Raw genomic sequence first — 16,727 nt, 5'->3', positions numbered from 1 at the left:
AGCAGGTGGGGATTCCGGGTCCGCAAACTGCGGCGCTGCTGCTGCAACCGGACCAACTTTTTTATGCTTCTCAGAATTACAGAGCTGTTCGTCGCTTTTTAAAAACCCGCACCAGGCAGAGCTCCCTCCGGCCACTCACGCCAGAAAGACTAAGAATAGGAGCGTCTCCAACGAAACCACTGAGAGGACTTCGCGCCAGAGTTTTCGAACAGCCTACGATATTACCGCTTCCCGGAATCCAAAGCTCCGCCAGCAGGGCTGCGCCCGGGCCGGCTATTTATAGGAGGCGGAGGGGGCGGGAAGAACGCGGAGGAAACTGCAACTCCCAGCATGCAGCGCGGAGCTTCCGGTTTCCGGCGAGCGGGCCAGTGTGAGTGTTTACACCGGCGGCTCTGCGGCCGGGTTCCTTCCGCGGGACGGGTGAGGGCGCTGGGCCCCGGGCGCGGGGTCTCGACGTGTGCCGGCTAATTAGTTGGACCCACGGGAGCGGTGGGTTCGCCACCAAAGAAATTACTGTCTCTGTCCCAGTACTAGATAGCTATGACATTGGGCCAGTGACCTCACCTTTCTGAGTCTTGGTTCCCTCATCTGTAAAATGTGTATGACAGTGGCTGCTTCAGGGAACAGTTATGAGAATTATGTGAAATATGGGATAGAAAAAGACCTGTATCTTCCGCTACATAAACCTGGAGGTGGAAGGTGACTTGAAGATGCCTGGGGCCTGCTGGGAGGTCCCATAGCCTTTTCTTTGCTCTTCCCTACCAGAGGCCTCTTTGGAAGCATTAATGATGAATTTTAATTAGGACTTGTCCAAGGCCTTACAAGGGTCTTCTGCCCTCACAGTTTCTGATTTACTTTTTGGGCATCCATATGTGCCAGGTATTGGGACAACAAAGGCAAAAGGTTCTAGTCTTTGCTCTCCAGGGCCTCCAAGAATAGTGGGAGAGTCTGAGAAGTAAACAGATATTGTAGTCCTTTGCCCTTTGGGGATTGTGGGAACAATAGAAGAGGGAGAGCCTAGAAAAAGAAGAGAGGACAGAGGAGGTTGTATTTGGGTTGGGCTTGGTAGGATTGTGCTAGGAGGCCAAAGAGGAAAGACGAATTACATGCAGAGATGTACAATGGTGGAGAGCTTTGGGATGAATAGTGGCTTAGGGTGGTTTACTTACATGTTGGGAGGAGGGTGGCTGGGCAGTGCTGGGCTCTGTCAGTGAAGAATGCTGGCAGAAGTGGGCAGAATATGAGTGGTTTTGTAAGCCAGGATGTGGAGTTTAGATTTATTCATAGCAATGGTTTGGAGCTATTGGAGGAGTTGTAAGCAAAAGAGTGACTCAAATAGATCTGTGTTTTAAAATGAGTTGGGGGAAGCGGATTTGGCTTAACGGATAGAGCGTTGTCTACCACATAGGAGGTCCAGGGTTCAAACCCAGGGCCTTCTGACCTATGTGGTGAGCTGTCCCACGTGCACTGCTGATGTGCTCAAGGATTGCCCTACCACACGGGTGTCCCCCAGGGAGCCCCATGCGCAAGGAGTGTTTCCGTACGGAGAGCCGCCCCACGTGAAAAATGTGCAGCCTGCTGAGGAGTAGTGTCGCACACACAGAGAGCTGCCACGGCAAGATTACACAACAAAAAGTGACACAGATTCCACGTGCTGCTGACAAGAATGCAAGCGGACACAAAGGAACACACAGCAAATGGACACAGAGAGCAGACAGCTAGGGGAAGGGGGAAAGGGGAGAGAAATAAATAAAAAATAAATCTTAAAAAAAAATAATTAAGTTATTATGAAAAATAAAATGAGTTGGGTGGCAGCATAGATATTTGATAGAGTAGAAGTGAGATGCAGGGAACTTGTTCAAGCCAGACTTGATGGGGAAAATCTGAAATAAGGAGTGTACAGAAGAGAGCTGTTTGGGTGATCTCATTTGAACCTCACAACATTTCAGTTAGTTTGGATGGCATTTTTATTTCCACTCTAAAAATGAAGAAAGTGAGGCCTGGTCAGCTGAAGTTCTTTGCCCTCTATCTCAGAATGAATAAAGAGAAGACCCTAGATTCCAGTTCCAGCCGCCTGACCCTGAATCCTGTATTCTTCTGTCACTCTATATTGTGTCTCATTCAACCCTTTGATGGAGTTGGGATGGAATAGGATGGTAGTCTGCCTTTGAGTTATTAAGGCTTTGTTCTTTTACAGGGAAAAAGAGAGAGCGAGAAAGAGAGAGAATGTCTCTCTCAGATTGGCACCTGGCAGTGAAGCTTGCTGACCAGCCACTTGCCCCAAAGTCCATTCTTCGGTTGCCAGAGACAGAGCTGGGAGAATACTCTCTAGGGGGTTATAGTATTTCATTTCTGAAGCAGCTCATTGCTGGCAAACTCCAGGAGTCGGTTCCAGACCCTGAGCTGATTGGTGAGTCTCTACAGACTGGAGATGGGCTGCCACTCTTATCTCTTTTTGGGGAGTATGTTTCTGGAATTAAAAGTGTGGAGTAAGAGTTTGGGATTTGTTGCCTTAAAATGTTAATATTTAAGGGAAATGAGGGTTGGGCAAATAAAAATACAAATCATGCAATAAACCTGTTGGTTACCATTTCAGTTATGTTTCATAGTCATCTACTTTTATCACGAAGTTCCTCAACCATGACATTGTTGAATTCCTTCTCTGAAAGAGCAAAAATTTGGGGTGGGCTAGGAAGGAGGAGTTGGACAAGGGAATCTCCCTAGTATATGGCATTTGAGATAGGTCTTCAGAGATGACTGGGGGTGGGGGTTGTTTGTTTGGTTAGAGGGAAGGTATAAAAGGGAATGAAAATCGCCTAAATGTTTTTTTTCAGTTGTACGGGGACTGGGTTAATCCTTTTCTGTTGGTTTTTCCATTCATTCTCCATAATACTAAGTTCCAGGACTCTTTCCTTTGGAGAGAGTCTATAGAGCTGTTTATGAGTTTGTACTTGCTAACAATTGCTAAAATGTAGTTATTAAATAAGAGTACCTTTCTAAGCATATTATTATTCTCTAGCTCTCTGTCCAATCAAGATAAGGTTCTCAGAGAACAGAAACCAACTGTAAACTGTTTCCAGGAACAAAATATACATGGACTGTTCCTTTTTTAGATCTGATCTACTGTGGCCGGAAGCTAAAAGATGACCAGACCCTTGACTTCTATGGTATTCAACCTGGTTCAACAGTCCATGTTCTGCGCAAGTCCTGGCCTGAGCCTGATCAGAAACCAGGTGACTGAGGGGCTGGCCCTAGTCGGACAGGCAGAGCTTTTATAATATCTACAAGGGAAAAGTCTGTGTTCTTGTGGAACTGGCTTGGGTGGAGCAAAGGAATAATTTACTGAGATGGTTATAAGGGATGTCTTTATTACTTACTGGATTAGCTCACTTGATAAACAGGCCAGTTTTGACCTTGTTGCCACCACTACTAATGGAAGGGGATTTGTTTTTCTACTTTCTAAGTTCCTTACTCACTATTTTCTAACACGGTGGGGAGTGTATGTCTATTTAAAACTCCTTTGGATTAAGAGCTTATTTCTTGGTGAACTTTGTATTTTTTTTTGGTGGTGGTCACATTAGAAAAGAGCTGGAAACTTCTTGGACTCCTATTGTGCTGTAGTCTCTTCTTTTGTTAGCAAATCTTCCTGCAAACTGCCTTTCTTCAGTTAGCTGGCTTCTGCTGTGCTTTATTTTCCATGAAGTTTAAAAATATGCAAACAGTATTAAAGTAGCTCTTGGAGCTACATCTTGCTTCTAATACCTTTTTTTTGTTTATTAATAAAAAAAGATGCTGCTTGGAATTCATTATTTACATTTTGCATTTGTGCTTTAAAAGACTACCCAAGGACAAAGCTAAGCTGTGTAAAAGAGATTGCCTTGGCAGTTTTGGCATATTTTTGTAATGTTCTTAATTACTATGACTAGTTATCCACCTGAGATTTACCCTCTTCTCAGTTCTAAACATAAAGGACAAAACATTTTTTGAACCCTGATAAGAGGTGAGAAAGAAAAGCAACCCCTGGTGTCTGGGGGCTGGCCTGGTACTATCAGCTAGGCCTTGGTCTTCTCCTGTTGAAGATAAACAATTTTACACGTCATCAACATCTGACAAAGCCATCACTTTGAGACCATGATATATCTAGACAAAAACAAGATCCCTATCTGTCTGAACACAGACAAGAGCCTGAATTATTCAGACCACAAAAATGACCAACAGTCCCTCTAACTTGACTAATATGAGTAGCTACTGCTTCTTTACCAATTACAGCTTTAGACTTGCTCTAGTTTTCCCTCCTTCTAGAAAAGATTTATTAAGATACCTATAAAATCATCCGTACCTCCTGACAGTATCCAATCCAGAGCAAAACCCCACTTCCTTAAACTTCTCCCAAAACCATCCAACCAAAACCTAAAGCCTATAATAAAGCCTTTCTGACATTCTCTTATTGAGACACCCCACAATTCCCCACGGTGTGTATTCTCCCTGTCTGCAATGAGCCATAGAACCAGCTTGTTTAACTGTAGGTGTGTCCTGGTGGTCCCTAACTGAAGGGCACCGACAAAATAAGAGTAACATTTGTTGCTCCTGAGAACCAGATTTTCTTTCATTTAATCAGTTCAGTGGCCCTGAATTGTTGGTAAGAGCATTAGCAACTGAAAGATGAAAATAGGGTTGGAAAGGATTTTATTTAAGATTGCCTGTTTTAAAAATGAATGCAAGAGCTGTGAACCCAGGTTACTTTGGCTCACGAGCCCATATTCTCTCCATTGAACTGGCTGCCTCCCCCTTCCAAAGGGTGAAATTAGCTTAGAGATGTTATGGAGTCATCCTTTACTCTTAGCTGATTATTAAGTTAAGGTATTTATTTCCCGCCTAGAGATTTTTATTTTTATTTATTTATTTTTTTGAGGTACCAGGGGCCAGGGATAGAACCTGGACCCTTGTATGTGGGAGGGAGGCACCCAGCTGCTTGAGCCATATCCACTCCCCAAGATTTATTTTTGATATGAATGGACTAATCATTGGGATGTGCAAATGACATGTATATATGAAAAGAAATTTTTTTGTGAAGGTATTTTAGATATTTTACCCCTGAGTACTATTCCCAAAGTAAGCACCTTTCTTGATCTCCCACTGGAGCAGTCCCTCCTTTCCCACCTGGATTCCTTTAGTGGTTCTCCATGGCAGGTTACAAATCTCCTCAGGTTCTCCTAAGCCTGCTGTTTGAGCAGGGATGTACATTCTGACCTCCAGCCACAAAAAGACAATTTGCTTCTCCTTCAAAGCACCACATTCTTTTATTCTTCCATCCCTTTGCACATGTTCTCGCTTAGGCCCCCAGTAGACATGGCTTTGCCTTAAATACCTGCTTACATGGTTTCCTGTGGGACTGCCTCCCTCTCAGGGAGGCTCCTCTGTCACTGTGCTCTTTGCCCCTGGAGTCCACATCTCTGCTGAGATCCTCCATGGTATTTTGAAATTGTGTCTCTGTGTGTTTGTTCTAGTCTCTCCTCTCCTACTGTCCTAAGAGTTCCTTGATGTCGGGGCTCTTTTATTCTTTGCATTCCTGTGCTTTGCTCAAGGCCAGGCATGGAGTAAATGCTCAGTATGTGTTTTCCGAATGAATAAATGAGGTAATTTACTTAAGATGAGTACTTTTCAAAAGAGACAACCCTCATAATTAGGACCGTAGGTAAGGGCATGCCACACCAAACCACCCTAGCTGTGCCCCCAGAGTTGGTCAGCACTCAGCCTATACAGTCACAAGGAGTGGTGCCAGGTGAGGCTAAGCACACTTTAAAAAGTGTGGCTGGGGGAGCTGCCTACCTACCCCTGCTTCCATTACCCAAATTTCTTTACCTATGAAATAGGCTGATGCCCTAAATAGTAAGGTAAGCAAGTCAAATGAAAACAACTGCTAAACTTTCCTTCATATATATGAATAGAGATTGAAAAGGAGTTTGGGGCCCTGGTGAAACATTTACTATTGGTCATGGGTGAAAGTTTGGAAAGAGTCTTAGAAATACAGTTTTCTTGATCTGTTTTTTGTATTTTCTTTTAAATTCAAAATAGTACTACAGAAGCCTGAAAGAAAATAGCAAAAAGAAAACAATTACCCATGATCCTGTCACTTACCTCAGTGTTCTTCCTTCCCTTGTCCCCTTCCAGCCATGAACCATATACACCTGACAAATTTTCTGTAGTTTTACCCGAGATTAATGACTTTTTTCCTATTTCTTTCTCTGACCATATTGTGTCAACATGGCTCCATATTGTTAAGATGGTTTGCAGCACTTATTTTAAATCACTGCATAAGTGATATTGATTAAACCTTCCTCCTTTTCCAGGGTAAAAAATCTAGAATTCCTGCAGTGGGAATTCTAGTGGGGAATCAAAGTGTCCTTAAACATTAATTTGTTTGCTTGTTTTATCTACTAAGGATTTATTTTTACTTATTTATTTCTCCCCACCCCCTTGTTGTTTGCACTTGCCATGTCTGTTCCTTGTGTGCTGTCTTCTTTTTTTAGGAGGCACTGAAACCGAACCCCGGACCTCCCATGTGGAAGGGTGGCAGCTAATCACTTGAGCCACCTGCGCCTCCTGCTTTGTTGTGACCCTCATTATGTTTTCCTCCTTGTGTCTCTTGTTGCATCATCTTGTTGCATCAGTTCCCTGTGCCAGCCTGTCGCATCAGCCCTGTTGCACCAGCTTGCTGTCTTGCTTTTCTTTAGGAGGCATCAGGAACCAAACTGGGGACTTCCTGTGTGGTAGGTGGGAGCCCAGTCCCTTGAACCACATCCAATACCCCAAAGATTCTTAAAGGAAAGTACAGCGTTCATATCTGTGGCATAAATGGGTTTTTCTGAACAGGTAGTCAAACATTCTCAGTGAGGGGATGAGGGAAGGGGAACCTCGGCCCAGGCTGCACCAGGCTGCACCTCCTTAAATGATGCTGCTGCTTTGTCCATGGCAGGGCCAGGGCCTGGGCTGTAGGGTAACTATGAGTGTCTTGTCCCCAGAACCTGTGGACAAAGTGGCTGCCCTAAGAGAGTTCCGGGTGCTGCACACTGCCCTGCACAGCAGCTCGTCCTACAGAGAGGCGGTGAGTGTGTGTGGCGGCCCCCAGCCTGAGACTCTCTTGACAGAATTGCAGGAGACAGTGTGAATGCAAGCAAGTGGTGAAGAGTGGGATTGGGAAGCCCATTACCATGGCAACCAAGAGTTCCTTGGGGAGTTTTTGCCATGTCTGTGGGCCTCGGTAGAGTCCTGTCCTCCCCGAAGAGGCTGTCTTAGCCAGGCCTTGTTGATTCTCTCTAATGACAGTGATACAACCTCTCCCGCCGGTGGCCTCAGAGAATGAATATGGTTACAGCCAAAGGATCCGGATACTGTTTCTGCTGGGCCTCATTGTTTAACTCTGGCTAAACTGCCTGCCCACTACCCCTTACCTGGATTTCCTCACTGGGGATAGGCTGATGTCTTTTTTATAGGAGAGTTGGCAAGCAAAATTAATACAGCTGTAAAATTACCAATATATACTATTATGATAATTGTTTGGAGATTGAAAAGGATTTTGGAGGCCTTGAAATACCTTTGTTATTGGGTTGTCACAAAAGCTTTTATTTTGCAAGCATTGGAACTGTAGGTGGGGGAAAGGACCACAAAGATTGAAGGTTTATTGTGGTCTTGCTTTTTTTTTTTTTTTTAATTGTTTCTTTCTCCTCCACTAAGCCATGATCTCAGAAAAAAGAGGTTCATCTGTTTCCTGCTGCTGTTGTTCCATTGTGGTAGCCTAGTGCAAGCACTTAGAGGGAGGGAGTTCTTAGGGGAGTGTGGTTACTGCTGAGTGCATGGGGCTAGTTGGAGCTAGCCCTCCCCATTTCTCCTGCAGGTCTTTAAGATGCTCAGCAATAAGGAATCTCTCGATCAGATCATCGTGGCCACCCCTGGCCTCAGCAGTGACCCCATTGCTCTTGGTAAGTGCAGGACTGGACTTGAGGAAGTAGGAGTTGTTGGAGAAGGAGAAACCAGAAGAAGGCAATTACCTACAGAGACTTTGGTCTTCTTTTGCAGAATCCCTGGTCTTGCAGGGAGGAAGGGTATAACCAAGATGTGGTAGATATACCCAGTTCTTCAAGAGCTTTCAGGTCCGTGGAGAGATTGTGGCCTAATGTCACAAATGAGGCATAAGCATGCCAAATGAGGCCAACAGTTCGCCCAAACACAGTAATCAGAGAAGACTTCCTGTAAGCCTTGATGGTTAAGGAAAGAACCCCAAGATATGGGGAAGCAGAGTCTGTGAGTGGTTGGTGCTCAATTTGTGCCTTAAGTATAGAGGGTGGTGGAGAGCAGGGTGTGTTCCCACTGGCACAGGATGTAGCAACAAGATGGAGAATCCCTGTGTTGTGCTGCTTGGTGCTTGGTTTCTTCCTGCCTCATGAAGGCTGGTTGGTTGGTGGGCCTGTGTCCCTGTTGAGTCTATGGCTGTTGAGGCTGAAGCCTCTTCTCCTTCCTGGATCTGGTCAGATTTTTACTTTCTGAGGTGAGCCATCTTCTCTTTCAGGGGTTCTTCAAGACAAGGACCTCTTCTCTGTCTTCGCTGATCCCAACATGCTTGATACGTAAGTGTAACCGTTTTACCAAAGGGTACCTTGTGGCTCCTTATTTGGTTGGGCCAGAATCTTATTTGTTGCCCAGGCTTCTGCTCTTGGAGCCCCTTCCCAGGCTTCTGCTCTTGGAGCCCCTTCCCAGTCTGTCACCAGGTCTCCCTTCTAAATGTGTCAGGGAGGAAGAGCAGGTGCTACTTGGGGGATGGTAAAGCTCAAGGGCAGGGAACATGTGGAGAGCGTTGGGATAAAGCAGGAGTCTGAGGGAAGGGCTTTGTATCTAGGCTCAGTTGAGATTCCATTCAGGAACTATTAGGGAACTTTTGTAGGGCCTTAAGGTGAGGAAAAGAAAAGCAGGCCCATAGATCCATGTATTTTAGAGCTGGAAAGGACAGTAGAGGCTATAGCTCCCTATTTTGCAAATAAACCAAGTCCCTCCCTGGGAAGAAGAGGGTGCTGTCAAAGATTACCCAGTGCAGTTGTGATGGAGTCTCCACCAGAGACTGAGCCCTGAGCCTCCCAGGCTGTACATTTCCTGTCATGCCATGCTGCCCCCACCTCATCTAGGGGGAAGGCCCCTGGGCAGTGAAGAGTCCACTGTGGATCCCAGGAACTGAAGGACAACCAACACCTTTTGGAGGAAGTTGCTGGAGACTGAGGGATTTAAGAGCAGGCATTGGTGGCTCGGTCATTGTGAGGGAGCACCCAGAACTACCCCCACCCCAGGGCTGTGGGTGCTTTTTCCTTCTCAGCCACCCGTGGATTTCTTTATTTCATTCTACCCCTCCCAGGTTGGTGCCTGCTCACCCAGCCCTGGTCAATGCCATCGTCCTGGTTCTGCACTCGGTGGCAGGCAGCACCCCGCTGCCTGGGGCCGACTCCTCTTCCCGGAACATGCCCTCCAGCTCCTACCGGGATATGCCAGGTGAGCCCCAGGAGAGCGTAAAGTGGGCCCCTCAGGAGCCAGCAGCACCCAGGGATGCACTTTACTCAGCAGCTATGTATAGTGTTGGCAGAGGGCGTTCCTTGGGAACTCTCAGTTTGAGTCAGGAAGTGCATCTGTCCTGTAATTTTCCAAGGGGAGAGATGAAAATGTGAATTTGGAGAGTAACTTGAGCTGAGATTTTGGAGTTGTGCCTGTGCCTCTCTGTTCTTCCTTCTGAAATCTGTTCTCCCTCCCCCAGGTGGCTTCCTGTTTGAAGGGCTCTCAGAGGATGAAGACGACTTTCACCCAGTGAGTGGTCTGGCCACCTGCCATTTGGGTAGTTGGTGCCAGGGCTGTGCCCCTCCTTGGACCTAGCACTCCCAAGGCTGGGAGGGGGTTACAGGGCTTTTGGTTGCCAAATCCATGTCATGCTATTCTTTTGTTCTGGATTCCTTTTCTGAACCCGGAAGCTTAGGGAGTCTCCCTAAGAACCATTCCTGGAGCGGGGGTTGGGGTCATCTGGAAATTTCACAGTGCTCTTTCCCGTTTCTGGTGTCTCCTTCTCCAGAGTGCCAGGTCCACGCCCTCTAGCAGCACCCCCAGCTCTCGCCCAGCCTCCCTGGGCTACAGTGGAGCTGCCGGGCCCCGGCCCATCACCCAGAGCGAGCTGGCCACTGCCCTGGCCCTGGCCAGCACTCCGGAGAGCAGCTCTCACACGCCAACGCCTGGCACCCAGGTATGGAGAGAGGGCTGGGCAGATCGAGGCCAGGCCCCCAAAGGAGCAGCTCCCCAGCAGGAGGATGGATTTGCCTTGCTGACACTGTGCTAGATCTGGTTTCGCTGAACTCTGCCTGGAGCCCTGGTGGGGATTTCTTGTTGCAGGGGTGGGTGGTGGTGGTGGTGGTGGTGGTGGTGGTGGTTGTTTCCTCTTGCTTGCGTTGAGTACTGAGACATCCACGGTTCACATAGACCTGGTTGAGTCCTCCTCCTTGTAGTTTGGAAGACTCTCCCCTCATATAATGTGCCCTTCTACGTCCCCGACAGGGGCCAAACATCTCCTGCTTAAGCATTCCTAGTGACAGGTCACTCCCAGTTTCCAAGGCCATCTCTCTGAGTGCTGGGGTTCTAGGCTGAGTCAGGGGACTTGGAGTCCATTTCCCTGGAGCTGAAGAGAACAGAACCAAAAAAAAAAGAAAGAAAAAGAACGGAACCTTCTGCCCACACAGAGAGCTTTTAGGTACTTTTGCGTAGTTGTCTCATGGGCAGGCCCCTGTTGGGAGGCCATCGTTAGCACCCCAGGGACACTCTGGGTGATGTTTCAGCAGTAGGCAGCTGCAGTGAGATTGTGATGGCACTGAGCGTGGCACTAACCACCGATTTGTCTCCAGGGCCACTCCTCAGGGACTTCGCCAATGTCCTCCAGCGTCCAGTCAGGGACGCCCATCACCAATGATCTCTTCAGCCAAGCCCTACAGCATGCCCTGCAGGCCTCTGGGCAGCCCAGCCTTCAGGTCAGTTTTCCCTACTCCCTGTTTTCCATGTGGCTTCCTAGTTACATTGGCTACCAAGCTTTTCTTGCTCTCTGGAGGTCCTTCCTACTTGGCATGCTTTACTGTAGCAAAAGCTGGGGGGTGGCAGTGGGACAGGTGAGGAATGCTCCCTGCAGGGGTAGTTGTCCTTCTGGCCTCCATTCCTGCACGCAGACACCATGGCCTAACAACACTGATCTGGCTTAGATAACCATGGCAATTTTAGTCAAGGAGTCATTCATTCATGAGAGTTGACTCAACACTGAGCATGTACATATCAGGCCTGCTTCCAGATGCTGGGGCTAGAGGAGAGTCAGCTCATCCCTGCCGTAGAGGGGCCCACATCCTGGTGGGAAGACCTATGAGTCACCAGGTGGTTACTGAACGGGGAGTAGCAAGGCAAGAGGCTTAGCCTACACAGGAGGCAAGGGGCAAGGTCTCTATCAGTTAAGCCAAATCCGCTTCCCAAATATATGCTTTTTAATGTGAAACACTTTGGTAGAAACTCTCCCAAGCAACCTTAAACATATATATGTATATATATATATATATATATATATATATATATATATATATGTGTGTGTGTGTGAAAGAAGAAGTAACTTCATGGTTTAGATATCAATGAAGCCATGAAAGTACCAGAGAAAATGAAAATGTGGGTGAATTTCTGTAAATCCTTGTAGTAGAAAAGGCCTTTCATAACTGAAACTCAAAATTCAGAAGCCATTAAATAAAAGAGTAATCAATTTTGAGTTTCTAAAAGTGAAAATTTCTGCATGGCAAACCAAATCAAAGAAAAAAGCAAGCATAAATCTAAAGGTTAAGAACAAACTGGGGGGAAACGGATTTGGCTCAATGGATAGAGTATCCGCCTACCGCATGGGAGGTCCAAGGTTCAAACCCAGGGCCTCCTGACCCGTGTGGTGAGCTGGCTTACGTGCAGTGCTGATGCATGGAAGGAGTGCTTTACCATGCAGGGGTGTCCCCCATGTAGGGGAGCCCCATGTGCAAGGAGTGTGCCCCATAGGGAGAGCCGCCCTACATTAAAAATATGCAGCCTGCCCAGAAGTGGTGCTGCACACATGGAGAGCTGATGCAGCAGGATGACGCAACAAAAAGAGACACAGATTCCGGGTGCCACTGACAAGAATACAAGTGGACACAGAAGAACACACAGCAAATGGACACAGAGAGCAGACAACTGGGGGCGGGGGAGGGGGGGGTAAATTAAAAAAAAAAAAACTAAAAAAATTTAAAAAAAACAAAAAACCTTGAAAAACAAAAAGAACAAACTGGGTGGGAAACAGATGTGGCTCAACCAATTGGACTCCCGTCTGCCATATAGGATTTGATGCCCAGGGCCTCCTGGTGAGGGCAAGCTGGCCCACACAGCTAGCTGGCCCATGCAAAGAGCTGGCCCATGCTGGAATGCTGCCCCAGGCAGGAGCTCCCCCCTGCATGGGAATGCCTCCCAGCGTGGGAAAGCCGCTCCTGTGCCAGCCATTGTGGAGAGCTGGCGCAGCAAGATGACACAACAAAAGACACAGAGGAGAGAAGATGCAGCAGAACAGGGATTTGGGGTGGCACAAGAGAGTAGTCACCTCTCTCCCACTCCGGAAGGTCCTGGGATCGGTTCCTGGAGCCGCCTAATGAGAATCCAAATAGACACAGAAGAACACACAGCGAATAGATACAGAGAGCAAACGGGAATGGGGATGGTGGGGAGGAGAAATAAATAAAATAAATCTTTGAAAAAAAAAAACTGGGAAATAATTTCTGTAACATAGATAATGGACAAATTCCTTGGTTTGTGGGGGTCCTAGAAATTTAAGACCACTTATACTGTAGAAAAATGGGCAAAGGATATGAATATGAACAGATAATTCGCTGAAAAGGAAATACAGATGGCACTTAAACTTGTAGTATTCTAGCTATCCTAGGAATTTATTCTGGAGATGTATGTGCATGTAGAAAATGACATCATACAGCATTAGTCATTGCACCATTGTTTGTAATGGCAAAAATTGTAAACAGCCCAAGTGTGTTATATTTTGAGACATCTACAAGTTGGAATATTAAACAGCTATTAAAAAGTTCGATACTGACATGAAAATATCTCCAATATATATCGATTCTGCAAAAAAACAAGGGGAGTGTAGAACAGGGTTATAAAGAAAGGGTAGAAAGGCATGGAACAAGAAGCTGAAGTCAGTGGAACCTGGAAGAGAAGGGAGAGACCAGCAGATGCTCCCATGTGCCTTGCCACGTGGCAGGAGAGCCAAGGATTGCCAGCAGCCAGTCTTCAGGAACAAAGCATTACCGTGATTTGGACATTCTCACGGCTTCAAACTGGATACAAGGGATTTTATCTGGAGCGAGAGCTGCATGATGAGGTATCATATTATGCAGAGAGGAGGATATACAGAAGTCCCAGAAACAAAGATGAATGAAAAACCTCACAAGCTGCTGGGAGGAAAAATAGCTTGAAATGGGAATAGAATGCAAACATTAAAGTGCTGATTTCAACCAGGGTACCTACTACCACAGATAAAAACAGTCACAGAGAAGGGATCCTTCATTTGGGGTTCTCAGGATTTAATTGTTTTAATATTGATATAGAGGAAGGAAACTGAGAGCCCCAGAGGAAGTTGACAGATCCACTAGGGCTGATAAACAGCTCCAGAACCTGAGTGTGTTGACATCCTCCTTGCACATCATGCTCCCCCTAGCCAGGGGATGTTGGCCCTCTCACTGAGAAAACATTTTCCCTATTTGGAAATTAGCACATAAGAAAGTCAGAAGCCCCCCTCCCCCAACAACAAAGCATTTGTTTTTCCATTAAAAATAAAAACAGATGTGCTCAGATACCTTACATAATTTGCCCACTAAGCTAGTTAATAGCAGAAATAAAACTAGGTTCTAGATCTTTAATTTTTACTCCAGGACTCCATCCACTGTGTCTCTATTAGTGAAGTTTTCTGATTCTTTCTTGAGAATTGGTTTCCTCAGAGGGAAGAATGGAAGAAACCAGAAAGAAAGCACTAGTAATTGTGCAGTTTCACTATTTCTTACCTGAAATGAACAGAGCATGTTTGCATGAACAAGAGTGAGCACATTTTAATTCACTAAGGGCAAAGATAGGGAAAAAAAGAGAGGGCTTTGAGATTTTACTGCAGCTCCTCTCTTCTAACTCTGTTCTTTCTGTCCCTTTAAGCAACAGCTCTTGTTGCATACTGCTAATTTAAAAAAAAAAAAATTTTTTTTAAATATACTACTTTGTAAGTGAGATTCAATTCTAGCCATGGTCAGCAACTAATAAATATGGCATCAGATGTTAAAAATTAAGAATAAATGTCCTCACTTCAATAAACATGATGAGGAAGAATGCACATTGTATACCTGAAAAGAAAAAAAGAGAAAAGAAAGGGTAAATATGTAAATATTTATATTTCTCCGAAGAAACAAATGAAATTGGTTACCTAGGGGTGGGATGGGAGGGAGTGGATGGGAATAAAACATTTTACTACATATGTTCAAAAACAAAACTCATTTTAAAATTTATCCCCACCTTCCCATTTATTTATTTTTATTTGTCTGTGTGTATATATACAGATAGCAGGAGAAAGAAAAGGTAATTTAATCTTTTAGAATTTAGACATTAAGCAATTTGGGCTTTCTCTTTTGATCCTTAGGCTTAAATTACCTTTTTTAATTATAAAACTTTGAATTTATCTTCTAAACCCTCAAACCCATCTTTCAGCCTTCCTCAAAGCCATCAAGTTCTAAGTTCAGAAACATTGCTGTAGGAATCCTGCCTTATTTCTCCCCCCTGAAAGGATAGAGTCTTCACGAGGATCCCAACTAATAGCTTCTGCTCGGTCCTGCCTTTCCACAGAGCCAGTGGCAGCCCCAGCTGCAGCAGCTGCGCGACATGGGCATCCAGGACGATGAGCTGAGCCTGCGTGCCCTGCAGGCCACAGGAGGGGACATCCAGGCGGCCCTGGAGCTCATCTTTGCCGGAGGAGCCCCCTGAACTCCACTGTCCTTCTGACTCCCCAGCAGGCTGCCCAGGCTGCTGCCCCTGGAGGCACATGTGAAGGTGCCTCTGCTCTCCTCTCCCCAATACACTTGGTGATCCACTCTCCCTGCTTTGTCCAGTGCTTAGCCTTTCTGCTTGATCTGAGCTGGTGGAGGTAGTGGGGCAAGCAAGGTGTGTGGGTGTTGGTGCTGTGGCACCAGAGAGGGGCTGGCCCTTGATTCTGGGCCCTGGATGGAGAATTTTAGACCCATGTCATGGGATACTTCAGCTATGTTGTGGCCACATTCACTTTCAAGAACAATTTCCAGCAGTGGCCCTGGGACTCTTGTCCTTTGGAGTGTACATCCAAGGCTGCAGCAGGGCTGCTGTCCCATCTTCAGGGTGGCTGCTGTATTGCAGCTACGGCCAGCATAACTCATGTTTCTGCTACATCCAGAGTGTGGGCAGACTTTCAGGGGTAGCATGCGGGGGCATCTTGCCCTCCACATTGCTCCGTCTTCCAAAGGCTTCTGAGAGATTCCTGGTCCCTTCCTGACCCAACCTCGCCAAGTATTCTTTGACATCTGTTCTCTAGGGCTGCCAGATTCCAGGCCTCAGTGCCATGCCAGGAGGCAGGGCCCTCCTCTCTGTCCTGAAAGCATAAATACAAGAGCAATTAAATAACAATACTAAACAACCGCACCAACACGTGCAGGGCTTAGCTTAATATTGAGAGGAGGGCACCAACCCCCCAGCTGCTATTCCATCTGCCTGCGCTCTCATTCCCTTTGGCACAGCGTTCCCGACGGCTTCACAGACATGTCCAAATTGAGCAAGTGGGTTTCTCGTGCTTTGAATACTTTTTTAGAAAAAAAAAGTCCTTCCCCCAGACGGTGCTTGGGGAACTCCATGCAGGGGTGGAAAGGAGCTCAGAGGTCTGTGCCAGCTCCGTGCCTTCGGCAGATGTTTCCTTCACAGCATCTGCAGTTGTGGTCCTTCGGCTTTGGCTCATCACCTCCTGGCATATAAAGTTTACCACCTTTAAGGCCAGCCTATTCTGTCCTTTAACTCCTCCCAGAGCATTTGCCCCTTCCTCCCCTTTTTGTCCTGAGGGCCCACACAGAATGAACCTGCTCCCTCTTCTGAATTAGCAGGGCTTCAGTTACTTAAAGAGAGGTGGTGATTTACCTGCCCTTTTGGCCTGTCCTGATTTGGGTCCCCAGCACATCCTGTTCTTTTCTCTGAGTGACCTCCAGTTTATCAGGGATAGTCTTAAAAAGGTAGGTAATCAGAAGGACCCACTATTCTAGGTATGACCTGAATAGCACATTGTTCTTTCTTCCAGAAAATGGGCAACAGTCTCTCCACATTTGCTCTCGAGCCTAGGATTAATGTTGAGGAGTAATCGCATTGGCAGAAAAGCTTCAGAACGCACCAGGCTTCTTGGTGCCAGGGCTGTGTGCCTCAGTGGTCTGCCTGGAGCCCAGCTGCCTCCTTGTGGTTGGGAGCAAGAGCAGGAAGCTCTGTCTCTGAACACAATGTCTCTTGCTCTTTTGTGGTGGAAACAAAGGCCAGTTTGGTCCTCTTGGGCCTGTCTTGGTCAAATGGGGCTGACACAGCCCTTCCTGTCCCCATGATACTGCTTG

The 16,727-nt window shown here is 46.5% G+C and overlaps 1 protein-coding gene across 3 annotated transcripts; it reads left to right on the top strand.

Annotated features, from left to right (window-relative positions):
- The first annotated feature begins 270 nt into the window (after positions 1–270).
- Positions 271–15,207, top strand: UBL7 (ubiquitin like 7). 3 transcript variants are annotated; one of them, XM_004476631.5, is made up of 11 exons: positions 271–370; positions 2,198–2,410; positions 3,114–3,233; positions 7,023–7,105; positions 7,895–7,979; positions 8,567–8,624; positions 9,401–9,534; positions 9,794–9,843; positions 10,103–10,270; positions 10,923–11,045; positions 14,959–15,207. In XM_004476631.5, the coding sequence occupies exons 1-11, from the start codon at positions 331–333 to the stop codon at positions 15,094–15,096; spliced, it is 1,212 nt and encodes a 403-aa protein (XP_004476688.2). In that variant the 5' UTR covers positions 271–330; the 3' UTR covers positions 15,097–15,207. The 3 variants fall into 3 exon arrangements, with proteins under 3 accessions (XP_004476688.2, XP_004476686.2, XP_004476687.2); XM_004476629.4 differs by having other exon boundaries at positions 340–420; XM_004476630.5 differs by having other exon boundaries at positions 359–489.
- The last annotated feature ends 1,520 nt before the right edge of the window (positions 15,208–16,727 follow it).

The sequence above is a fragment of the Dasypus novemcinctus genome, chromosome 3 (genome assembly GCF_030445035.2).
Source record: "Dasypus novemcinctus isolate mDasNov1 chromosome 3, mDasNov1.1.hap2, whole genome shotgun sequence".
In the NCBI taxonomy this organism is placed as follows: domain Eukaryota; kingdom Metazoa; phylum Chordata; class Mammalia; order Cingulata; family Dasypodidae; genus Dasypus; species Dasypus novemcinctus.
The sequence above is the reverse complement of the archived record's forward strand: the minus strand, read 5'-3'. Positions and strand labels throughout refer to the sequence as shown.

What these genes read in the sequence shown, in the direction of transcription:
- UBL7 (XM_004476631.5), top strand. Translation starts at nt 331, where the DNA reads ATGCAGCGCGGAGCTTCCGGTTTCCGGCGAGCGGGCCAGT. An exon ending in TCCAGACCCTGAGCTGATTG is followed by an intron (nt 2,411 to 3,113) that starts GTGAGTCTCTAC and finishes TTCCTTTTTTAG; the next exon opens with ATCTGATCTACTGTGGCCGG. An exon ending in GATCCCAACATGCTTGATAC is followed by an intron (nt 8,625 to 9,400) that starts GTAAGTGTAACC and finishes TACCCCTCCCAG; the next exon opens with GTTGGTGCCTGCTCACCCAG.